This window comes from Oncorhynchus mykiss, chromosome 3, assembly GCF_013265735.2.
Source record: "Oncorhynchus mykiss isolate Arlee chromosome 3, USDA_OmykA_1.1, whole genome shotgun sequence".
NCBI lineage: Eukaryota > Metazoa > Chordata > Actinopteri > Salmoniformes > Salmonidae > Oncorhynchus > Oncorhynchus mykiss.
The window spans coordinates 33,277,142-33,289,594 of NC_048567.1; the positions used below are offsets into that span (position 1 = coordinate 33,277,142).

Here is a 12,453-nt window from a genome sequence, read left to right on the forward strand (position 1 = left end):
GAAGCCGGCTGCACTAAGGAGATATTGGTGAAGCTGAAGGTACATGTGATCAGATTGTCCAAACGTTTGGAAAAGTGAAGTGTGTATCTGCAAGCATAGAGCAGTCACCCATTTCCTTTTCAGTGAAAGGGATAATGTCCTTATCATGGCTCCTAAATATAGCTTACTTACACTGTACTTTACTTACTCATCTTACTCTGTCTGTCTCTCTCCCGCTCTCTCTCTATGTGGGACAATGAGACATGTGACCCATACTAGAGCTAAGTTGCTTTAGAGCTCCATTTCCATCCATGAAACTGGTCCATTCACTGCTACCCTGCCCTTGCCTGATCAGTCAGTCAACATTTAAAGTGTTGTGGATGGGGGGCACGGAGTAATTCTGAAAGAGAATTTGATGAGCAGGCAAAGATATTCACAACACAAAAGCGTCAAAGTCTCTTTTTGGGTGGACGCAAATCCCTCACACTCACCACCAGCTATTTCTGGCAGCGGTGGAGTAGTTCTCTCTGACCGGTGCCCATTGGGTCTGGTCTGCCAGGATCTGGCCACGATTGTCCTCTGTAAGCAGGGAACCCAGCCTTCTAAAAGCTGCTGAATGGCTAGCGTCAGTTAAAAGAGATGCCCTCTCATGAAAAAGAAGCCTGAAGTCAGTTGCCTTGATGTGCAGACCATTGAGGCAAAGCCTGGATATTGAGTGTTGGGGGGTGGTTTAGGGAAATAGTGTAACGCTAGACAGGAACAATCAGAATCGAGATAGAGCAGACAGTTGAGCATTGTCGTCAACACAATTCAGTCACAGAACCCACAAACATTGTTACAAACAAGAAACGGAAATGAAAATTTGGTTTTCATTTTTTTTTTTAATGATGAAAACATCCTTTATCTTCAAAACAGGCATTAACAAGATCTGGAAAAAAAAATGTAAGCTGAGAAATGATATTTTGCAAACTGATCACAGACTCCAAAGCGCTGCAACATGGTCTGATACAGTTATAAAAAATAACAATCATAAAAAAATACGAGGCAGGCTCTTTTTCTATTTTTGTTGGTTTGATGGATAAAGACTGCATGAATAGGAGGTGACAAGTTGAAACAATGCATACAAGACCATAGTAGCCTGTGTGTTGCTGGCCAACTACATGGTAGACTGGTGCTGGCTTAACTGTTCTGAGCCAATTTCACAGAGTGAGAAGAGATGGGAATACACACCGCCTGCACGATCCAGACGATATCATCAAAATGTACACAGTCAAAAAGAAAGATGTTTGAACAGAATGTGTGAAATAGCAAAATAGGGAAAAAGGAGTACAGAATGATTTGAGTCGAGTGCATTTCTCTCTGTTCTCTTGACCACCCAGGTTACAGTCACACAGTGGTCACCGAAGTCGTTTCACATCCCCTTTGGAGTGCCTCCGCCCTGTAGAACTCCATTAATGTCCATTCACTTTCTCCCTAAGGGGGCTGCATTACTACTTGCACATTATGGGAGTGAGGGGAGAGGAGAGAGGACAAGAGTAAGATCTCATCAGTGGAGACAAAGAGAGTAGTTTCCTTAAGACGCCCTAAAGAGTTGTGACATGACCCATTTGTACAGAAGCGGGAAGCCCAGGAATCCCACCCAAAGGGAAAACACTGTTTATTCTTCTCTAAAGATACATACTTTAGATTTGTATAGTGCACAACAATGTTGCTATTTTTAATAACACTGTCTCTCACCCCAAGACCCACAATATTGGTGATGAATCATCGTTCATTTTCCTCTTCGTGTCAAAAATCTATTCCTATCAGCTGAGGAACATATTTCAGATGTTATGTTTGAGAGATGGCATTAGAGAAACTGAATTAGCATCAGACAGTATTTCCCCATGGGCTCGGACCTTACAGCGTAGCAGTTAGATCATGCAACCACTGCCTAACCTAGCCTCATTTAAAAAAAAAGAAGGTTATTTACAGTAATACCATGGCAGTGCACCAACCCAGGAAACGTTATCAAAGCTCATAAGGCATGCGAGGATATCAGAGTCCCCAGAGAAGAAGAGGCCCCTTGACATAAGAGGTCAAACTAGGCTTAATAGACTACCTCCCTAAAGTTGTGCTGTGTGTACCAGGACCCCTCTCTCTCTCCCCCCCCCCTGCCTATTCTCTCTGCTTAGGTCATCTTAAGATGGGAGAAAGAGGTTTTACCACGGTATATCTGTCTGTATGTCGGTCTGTGGTGAAAGCAAGACAAACCCCTTCACCAGCTGCACCCATCTCCCCAGCCCAGCTTCGTGCCTCTCGCATTTTACTTCTGTCCCTAGAGCGTCTGTCCCTCCCCCTACAGCTCAGTATCTGTACTTCGATATTAAAAACAACACGTCCTCAACCTCTCTCGCCATCGACAAAAGGCCGAACACTCATTCAACATTGGGCAAGCGGCAGATAAACATTTGACACAACATTTGCTGGTAGGTTTGAGCCCACCCAAAGCGAGCGCAATACACTGCAGACACAGCCCAGATAAGTTCAACCTCTTTGGCAGCTGCGTACTTCCCTGCTAGAGTGTTACAGCAAATAATGTCCCATCACAGGTGTCTCAGCAAATATCATACTAGAAGGCAGCACAGGAACACCCCGACTTGCCTCTTTGCCCTTTGATCCGATCGGTCTCTCTTTCCTTATGCATCTATTTCTTCCCGACACAGGTTTTTCATTCCCTCAGCCTGCTGTGAACTTGCTACAAAAAGATGAATTAAAAGAGAAGCACCCCAATACAAAATACAGTAAAGTTTAAAACCATGTGAAACTGAATATACAGTAATCCTTATGAAACTGAAAACTACAGGATGTTGCCTTTCTTTTAACGCGGATATCTGAAAAGCTCACCAAAGCGGTCAACGTGAACAACGACAAAACAACATTAAACCACCTCGGCACAAACTAATATTCCCGTGGAGTTTGTCTGAAAATGACTATGGGAGAGCAACAGCAAACAACGCTCTCGTCTCTGTGGCTTCAACGCACCTATGGGGAGGTGCTGTTATTATTCATTGGAGCTGGAATGGTTAAAATATCTGCAAATGTTAATGCAAGGTTCTGTATCAACCTGTCAAACTACTTTGTACAAAGTACAGTAACACCCCATCTCTCCCCCATCGACTAATACTCTGACTGCAAGGGGATATGTTGTTTTCTTCCAAAAAAATATGACAACACGGACTGTATCAGGATTTGAATCGGGATTTTACGGTCACATTCACAAGCCTCTGGGGTGCTATTGTCTTGTGTGCCTGACAAAAACCAGACTGGATTTATTCACAAAACGATATGGCCTACTGCTCATTATTCCTCTGCCTATACTACTGATAGGCGTTAGGCACTTAAAACACGTTCACATATACAAATATAGATCGCATTATACATTTGTTTTCTTCCCCACCAAACGTGGGTATTAAAAACAATAAATGAAAAATCTTTGGTTTGTAAACACATCATCATGTTCATATCAGTCATTACTAGTTAAGGTGTAGTTTCTGTCATTCCAAGCTCGTGATGACATCTCACCTCACCAGAAATAAAGAGAGTTTTATGGTGCTCTAGTAACCCCTGTGTTGCTGGGACATGGCCCAGCGCGCGTCAGGGTGCAAGCCGCACACCCCTTAAGAGAGCAAAGGGGCCTGCATCCTCCTCACGGCCAAGGAGGCAGCTGGACACCACAGGACACAGATGCAGCCACACATTATGTTCCGTCTGTCGCTCAATTCCACAGCATTTTCAGTTCGCAACAGAGTCAGTCAATCCAGGTCAGGGTCAATGAAAGTATTGTTGCGGCTTTCACTCTTGTCCATCGTTGTTTGCATTGTATTGGGCAAAACCCCATCCCATACTTCCCAAGCTTGGGTTGTGTGTCAGACAGGGTGGCATTTTCACAGTAAACTGTCCTGCCATTGGTTTAAGATGGACCTCACAGGAGCTGAGACCCAGCTGTTATTCCCCCCCCCCCCCAGCATCACACTCTAACAAAACATAACAACACATTTAAATGCAATACAGGATGGTGGGGCATGGGGATACCCTTTTCTCATTCATTCATCTGAAAAACACTTTACAGTGATAAATGAATCAGACTCTCCCCTCCCTCTTTCTCTCTCACTCCTTCCTCCCCGTGTGCTGTCTCAGTTGCAGGGTAGCCAGGTGGAGTAGGCATGCCGCTGGCAGTGGAACATGGGCTGTACCTGGGCTATGTAGTAGTTACTGAAGTTACCGTCTGCCACGTAGGCGGCTGGCTGGTAGTAGCAGGTGACGTTAGCCACGTTCGGGATGAAGTTCTGCTCGGCCAGCACGCGCACCGCCAGCATGGCGATCAGCCCCAGTGTCTGCCGCCTCTCATGTCCCATCAAGCACACCGTACTCTCGTTGACCACCCCATGCAGGGTCATCAAGTAGTCGTACTTGCGGTCTTCCAGGCCCACAAAGTGGTTTTGCAGGTAGGACTCCAGCTTGCGCTGCTGCTCGCTGATATCCGAGAAGTCGATGAAGAAGCGTGAGCACATGTAACGCTGCAGGGACTTCATCTCCGTCTCGGAGTCGGCGTGAAAGCCCCTTACCAGCAGGTGACAGTACTTGAGCAGGCCGCCGCCCCGGATCTCCTCTGGGTTGCGGGTGCAGATCACCTTCTGGCGTAGGTGGTCGAGGGCAGCACCAAAGTCCCCAAACACACTCTCACCCACGATGGTGGGATGGAAGGTCTCGGCCATGGGGTTCTCAGAGCATTCATAGAATAGCAGCAGGGAGTCCAGCTTGATCTGGAAGGAGTCCACGCTAAACTCAAACTGCCGCCTCAGAGAGTCTACGAACTTGAGCTCCACGTTCTTGCCTCTGTTATTGGAGAGGGAGATGAGGCTCCAGTGGTCTGAATCATTGCACACCTTCACCATCTTCTGCACATAGGCTTCCTGTCAGACAGAAACACACGGGGAAAAGACATCTTTAGCTCCAGTTGTCAATGGATAGAAATACTGTTAACATACTTTATAAAGGCACTTTGCTCAGTTAAAAGGAATAGCTGTCAATGGGTTTTAAAAATACTGTATACATACAGTATAAAGGCTTTGGCGCCACTATGATCTTAAACGAATAACTGTCATGGATATAAATACTGTATGTAGCCTACTCCTAATCTAAATCCAATTCAACTGATACATGCACTAAATCAAGAACAGGTAATCCTGCATAGCTCCATATAAAGACGTATTCGTGTAATTACATTGGCCCATATTTTCTGTGCATCTTTCTGTAGCCTACAATAAGGGGCAAACATTGGCTGCCCTGTCTATTGAACTTAGGTGGCCAAGGAGACGGGATCTGCATTAAATGGGTTTACTGCAATCCTCTTAACTGAATACATTCATACTTATCAGTAAACGGGTCTTATTGCGTTTTCAAATCTCATGCACAATGATGTGCAAAAGGGCAAAGGTGCGTAAAAGCCCAATTAGCCATATTCATTAATTAATGAAATTAATTTCTAAATAGCTATTTGATTTTTTTCAATAAATGTTCCATGGAAAGTGTAGCCTACCTTTAAAGTCAATGGTGATATTTTTTGCTTATTCACCCCGTCAGGTAAGAAGTCCAGGAGACAGTCCAAAACGATATCCTTCACAATCTGAAAATCACTTTCCCCTTTCATATCCGCGCAAAAGATTAGGTCAAGGTCCTTGTAGCCCAGTCCGCTATCCTCGTGAAGAACGTGGCTTGCAGCAGACCCGTTAAGCCGCACGTCCCGGACGTGGATATTCCTCTCCTCCATGCGACTACGCACCACTTTCACTATTTGTCGGGGTTTCATCTCCAAAGTGGGGAAGTTTCCCCGGCCGTGGATGGGAATGGTCTCCGTCAGGATGGCATCAAGGCGCTGCACTTGTTCCCAGCCGAGAACGCTGATATTGCTGCTTTCAACCTCAGCTATAGTACTAGCACCAGTGCAGCTGTTATCTTCTTCGGACATTGTGGAGAAAATTAAACGGCAATTGACTATGAAGTTTCTTTAGCGACAGGTCCGTATCCAAATGTGGATTTTACGCGCAGTGACAGTAGGCTATAGAGGGGCAATGTCAACTTCATCCACATCGGTATCTTCAGTCAGAGTGCAGTATCTCCTCTATATTATACTGTAGCATAAATCAAATCAAGGCGAAATAGGCTAGGCTACTCAATGCGCAGTAAAGAAATGACAGCTGCGTACTCCGGTTGACTCGCGCGTCTTTTGTCGTGAGATAAGGGAGGACAGTGAATAAGATCTTCTCTCAAAGATAGTCGTCACTTCTGCCTTTTTCCTTTCTTTAAAGGGCGTGAAACGTTTCCTCATCGGTTATCACTCAGTGTATCCGAGCTGTGCGCATCGCCGTCTTTGGTGCTCGTTGGTATACCAGGAGTTCTGTGTTCGGGCTGTGACTCCATCGCCTAAGGCCCGCCTATGATTTATTGAATTTGCATGAATACGCAGTTCTGCAGTGATCAGCCCTCTGTGGAATCCCCGTGGATTGTGACGCGCAACTTCTAAATATTTGGATCCCTTTTCGTCTCCAATAAATTCTTAAAGCCTTCCATGTCACGTGAAACGGATGTGGTTTAGTTTGGCTACTTTTGTTTTCCATCAAAGTTAACCGTTACCTGTCCATTGTGCTTGGCTTGTGGGCGTTGCTTCTCGTTGAAAGGCAGGTACAGTTTTAGGAATGTCACATGATATGTACAACCCCTTATCATTTGAACGAAGATAAGTTTGAGCGACGTCAACAGCCTGGGGTTTGATCCCAGGTTTTGCGGACAACTGGCCCAGCGCCGTCCGCGGTAGGGGATGGTCATTGCCTTGGCTCCTCCGACACATTGGTGTGGCTAACATCCGGTTTAAGCGAGCAGTGTTGAGCAGAGGTAGGCGGCCAGGAGGGTCATGTTTTCGGAGGACACATGACTCGACCTTCACCTCTCCCGATCCCATTGAATAGTTGCAGAGATGAGACCTAATTCGGGGAGAAAAAATATATACTATTGTGGCCATACCATCGGCCTGGTTAGTACTGGGACCGGAGACCACCTGGGAATACCAGGTGCCATAAACATAAAAAATAAAGTTACAGCGAAATCTGTGCTCACCAATAGCAAATCTGACTTCTTACTACAGCCGCAATATAGCGGCGTTGGCAAAAAGGTGCCGGTTTTCAGGTATACAGAATTTAACCTAACTTGAGGGACACCGCACAGGCGTCTTTCTACGCTTGCTATGTTACTACAGCCGTGACCATATTGATATAGGTCATTTATATACACAAACAGAACTGTAATTTTATATAGTCTCTTGTGAAATGCAAGCACCGTTAATTAAAAATATAATAGCCTAATGTGTCCTCCTTTGAGTGGAAATCACATTGTTTTAAGTCGTAATTTATAGGAGATGTAAGGTTTTCACTATAAAGAGTTGTTATTTTGACTTGCAGGATTTCATAGACCATACAGAAATTGTGGAGCAAAAGCCTACTTTGAGTTGACATTGCCATACCGCCCTCTATGGGAAAGAGGAAAAAGTTGGAGTACAATCCCAACCAAATCTGAGTCATTTGAAAAATATCCAGCAACAACATATTGTGAGCAGTGGTGTAAAGTACTTAAGTAAAAATACTTTAAAATACTACTTAAGTAGTTTTTGTACTTTACTATTTATATTTTTGCCAACTTTCCCTTATACTTCACTACGTTCCTAAAGAAAATAATGTACTTTTTACTCCATACATTTTCCCTGACACCCAAAAGCACTCGATACATTTTGACAGGAAGATGTTATAATTCACACACTTACCAAGAGAACATCCCTGGTCATTCCCTACTGCCTCTGATCTGGCGGACTCACTAAACACAAGTGTGTGTGCCCCTGGCTATCCTTAATTATTATTATTTTTTTTAAATACAAAGGATTTTGAAATGGTTTTTACTTTTCATACTTAAGCACATTTAAGCAATTACATTTACTTTGGATACTTACGTATATTTACAACCAAATAATTTTTGACTTTTACTCAAGTAGTATTTTACTGGGTGACTTTTTCTTGAGTCATTTACTATTAAAGGTATCTTTACTTTTACTCAAGTATGATGATTGAGTACTTTTTCCACCACTGATTGTGAGTCATAATGGAGAATGACACTTCCTACAGTTTGTCTATTTTAGAGCGTTCCAGTTTTCCTATACTGATATTTACTTGCTGTGTTGAGCAAACGTCATAAATATGCCACTTATAGCAAATGTTTTCTCTTAAGGCGACTTGCAGTACAGTGAGTGCATACATTTTTAGTATGTGATCCCTGCATGAATTGAACCCATGATATGGCCTTCCTAGAACCACACAGGACCAACACATACCTAATTATGGTTTCCCTAATGTCATTTCCTAAACCAGGCTCCTAAACTCTCACCTCTAAAGAACACTCTCTTTCCTAAATATAGTTCCTAACCACCAACCCTATGGTTGTTTCTATCAAACAGTAGAAGACCTGATTTAGTGCCTGGTTAAGCTGAATCTGATCTCAGCCCACGTGAAAAAATACTATAGTATACTATGGTATAAATACTATAGTATTCACTGTAGTGTTTTGTGGACTTTACTGTAGTATTCACTGTAGTGTTTTGTGGACTTTACTGTAGTATTTTGTGGACTTTACTGTAGTATTCACTGTAGTGTTTTGCGATGGCAAAAAGACTACAGTGAATACTGTAGTATTTACTATAGTATTTACAGTTAAGTATAGTGTTACATTCTGGCCTTAGTTCCTTTGTTTTGTCTTTATTTTAGTATGGTCAGGGTGTGAGTTGGCGTGGGCAGTCTGTTTTTCTATGTTGGTTTCTGTGTTCGGCCTAGTATGGTTCTCAATCAGAGGCAGGTGTCGTTAGTTGTCTCTGATTGAGAATCATACTTAGGTAGCCTTTTTCCACCTGTGTTTCGTGGGTGTTTATTTTCTGTCTTTGTGTATGTCGACAGACAGGACTGTTTTCGTTCGTTCACTTTATTGTATTTCAGTGTTCAGTTTGATTTGAAGTGGAGGCTTTCTCCTTCAGAAAACCTACTGGAGAAATACTGAAAGAGCACATTTTCCTTAACCTGTAGGTAGGTCGGTCTGGGGTCTGAACGGATAGTTCAGAGCTCCCTGCTCTTTTCTATAACCTGTAGGGAACACAATATGTGATCTATACTTAGCATGTAGGTTTCTCACTAATGTGTGGCACAAATTGTAATGTGGGAGTGGGGAATGGGCAGAGTATACACAAACTAAATACTGTAGTATTTACTATAGTTAAAACGTGTAGTGTTTTTGTGGACATTACTGTAGTATTTACTACAGTCTTTTTTGCGGATGAGACTAATATTTACTATAGTATTCTAAAGTATACTACAACGTTCTATTGTAAGTACTATACATGATTGAGGGATACTACAGTGTGTAGTATAGTATTCTACGGTTTACTATAGAATTCTATAGTAAATACTTTAGTATTCTATAGTAAACTGTATTATTTTTTAATGTGGGAGGGGTCTTACCAATGTGGAGGGGATTTTAGCCTAGCGGCTCTGGAAGGCCTGATTAGCTCAGTGGTCTTGTGAATGTGAAGGGGATGTGACCAGCCCTGAAATATCCGACAATCTGAGTTTAATCCCTGTTTGCAACCATGCATTTCTCTCTTCTTGGCCAATATACCAACTGGCCTGGGCTAACTAGTGTTGTGAATGTGTGTTGTGGACATTAGCGGTCTCGGTTGTCTTGAATCCCTTCCCCCCCCCCCCCCATCATCATCATACCCCCTGGGCTTAATGCTCTCTGCTGAAGTGTGAGCAAAACAGCTGACACAACTCTAATGTCAGTGTCAGACTGAACCTCCATGTCACAGTGCAGCACAGCATGGCAGCTAGTATCAGAGAAACAGAGAACCAGACGCTCATCTCCATCAAACATCAGATGGAAACCTGCCAAAGCCAAACACACTTTGCTGTGCCATGTTCATGGCCGGGTTGGGGAGGGGCAGCCGTCAGGTCATCTATCAGGCAGTGCAGCCACCCAGCCCTGTAAACCCAGATTATCCCATTTACTCTTAGCCTACAGCAGAGCAGAGGTCCCAGAGCCTACCTGCACAGTCACACTCATCACAACAGGGGGTCGAGGCAGTCACATTCACATAGATCACTGATCATTTACAATCACACCCGCTCCGACATTGCTCGTCCAAATATTTATATCTTCTTAATTCAATTCCTTTACTTTAGATTTGTGTGTATTGTTCTAGTCAATGCTATCCTATTAAACTATTGCTGTATATATATACTATTCTATCCTACACATTCTACAGATAGAATATTTAGTATATCCACATACTGTCCATAATGTCTATACATCCCAACATATTATATATTTATACTCCTGACTCCGACATTGCTCGTCCTAATAATTCTACATTTCTTAATTCCATCCTTTAACGTTTAGATCTGTGTGTATTGTTGTCAATTGTTAGATATTACTTCACTGTTGGAGCTAGAAACATAAGCATTTTGCTACACATGTGACCAATACAAATGTATTTGATTTTGATTTGATGCATTATAGACTTAGATCAGATACATTCACAGCCATACGCATATTATTCGAATCATGCATCTCATTCACGCTACTGGCTTATACTGGGATAGCCAGCTTTTGATTGGTGGACGGTCCAATGAGAGATCACAAGTCTCTCAAACAATAACTCACATCTGGAAATGTATGTGAGGAGTCAATCTTTTTCCCGGGTGTGGAGGTATGGGTTGGCCTTCGTTCAAGAGCTCTGTGCACCAGCCATCTCCACTCCAGCCAAATCAGAGCGGTTGCCATAGAGACAGTAAGTGTATATTCCTCTACAATTTTTGATAGGGGCTGCATAGGGGGGGGGAAAGGGATATGCAAAAATTGTTGCATGGACAATCCTGAATTTTCTATCATTACAGATGACTTTATCTTCAGATGCCATAATCAGTGAGTGCTTTGAAAAGCAGTAGCGGTGTGTGGGTAAAATCACTGGGGAAGCCAAGCCAGGGGAAAAAAATGCCATATTACAACTTATGTGACAATTATGCGATAAGTGTGTTGTTTGCTCTATAACATGTTAGTTCATATGCCTTGCCTCAGTGATATATAGGCATAAAGGCCGAGACAATAAGAAGACAAAGCAGCAGAATAAATTCAACCACGCCTTTGTTTCATCACAAAACCGGAGAGCAACATCTGTCCACAAACCATATTGCATGTAACAAACAGTTACATGACCTACAGCATGGTCAATCAAGTTAATGTTTCAGACATTTTCGGACTACTAAACAACTATTGATTTAAAACCACAGAGAGTCGCAAATAAAACAGGAGATGCCTCCACTATTCATTCCACCACCATTTCAACTTCCACATCATCAAATCACCTATGTTTAGTCTAATACAGTGACAATTAAAAGATACCAAAAACGATTTAGTCCAATCAACGTAAACTAAATATGATGTGGCTGTCCATGGTACTGATTTCTGTGTGTGTGCGTACAAGTACAAAAAACATGTTGACTCAGCCTACTTGTAGAGAAACGCCAATGCCTCTCATGTCACCGAAACGGTCTTTGACTTTATCATACAGTAGGCTACACATGTTTAGTTTTTGTTGTCCTGGCTAAAATGCTTGTTCGCTAGCTTAACTTCCTTTAATGGGCAATGATGATCCAGCTAATTTACATCGGCCCACTACATCTAGCTACATAATGAACTTCCATCCTTTTTTGGCCAGGGACACGCAAACTGTATGAATTTATGGTTGGATCAAAATCACCTTCATAATCTTTGGCCAGTACAGAGAATTAAGTAAAACCACATGTCCAAATCCCTATCTCCATCCATGGCTAATTTAGGAAAGGACAATTTTAGCTAGCTAGCTAGACACCGGAGGAGAACAACACAACGAGATGCAACAATTAAAGTTCTCTCTGTCAATGTCATTTGGCTGTTGTTGTGATGTGATTGGTGTGAAGCCAAATCCAAACTGGTTTCCATTGACACTTTTTTTAGGTTGCATCAGGACCATTCACAGTTGAGCTGAGTCAGTTTAGCTCAATGCTTATTGACTATTATTTTATAATGTTTTTGTCAAGGGAGGCCAAATGCACGCTGGCTTCCCTTGCATTCAATATGCTACGGGCAGCAACAGTATCATACTCTTTTTGACCAGACAGCATCAGATAGATGGGCTGTCAGACAGAGGGGTGCTGTTTTGCTCGCTCGGATGCTTTCTTCAGTGAGATACAGTAAATTCAGCCTCTTGCAAATTGAAGGAAAATTCTGAAACAGAGAGATGAAAGAAATTATTTATGCATCATTTTTTGTTGGTACATTTTTGGGGGGGAAGCCTGGCTTCCCTTG

The 12,453-nt window shown here is 42.8% G+C and overlaps 1 protein-coding gene and 1 non-coding gene across 2 annotated transcripts; both read right to left on the reverse strand.

Annotated features, from left to right (window-relative positions):
• Positions 1-840: 840 nt before the first annotated feature.
• LOC110518882 (terminal nucleotidyltransferase 5A) lies at positions 841-7,638 on the reverse strand. The gene is made up of 2 exons (XM_021596260.2): positions 5,561-7,638; positions 841-4,934 (listed from the first exon to the last, which is right to left on the reverse strand). The coding sequence occupies exons 1-2, from the start codon at positions 5,987-5,989 to the stop codon at positions 4,155-4,157; spliced, it is 1,209 nt and encodes a 402-aa protein (XP_021451935.1). The 5' UTR covers positions 5,990-7,638; the 3' UTR covers positions 841-4,154.
• Positions 7,639-9,070: 1,432 nt separating this feature from the next.
• Positions 9,071-9,123, reverse strand: LOC118964365. The gene has a single exon (XR_005051415.1). It is a non-coding gene; the product is annotated as a U7 small nuclear RNA (small nuclear RNA).
• Positions 9,124-12,453: the final 3,330 nt, after the last annotated feature.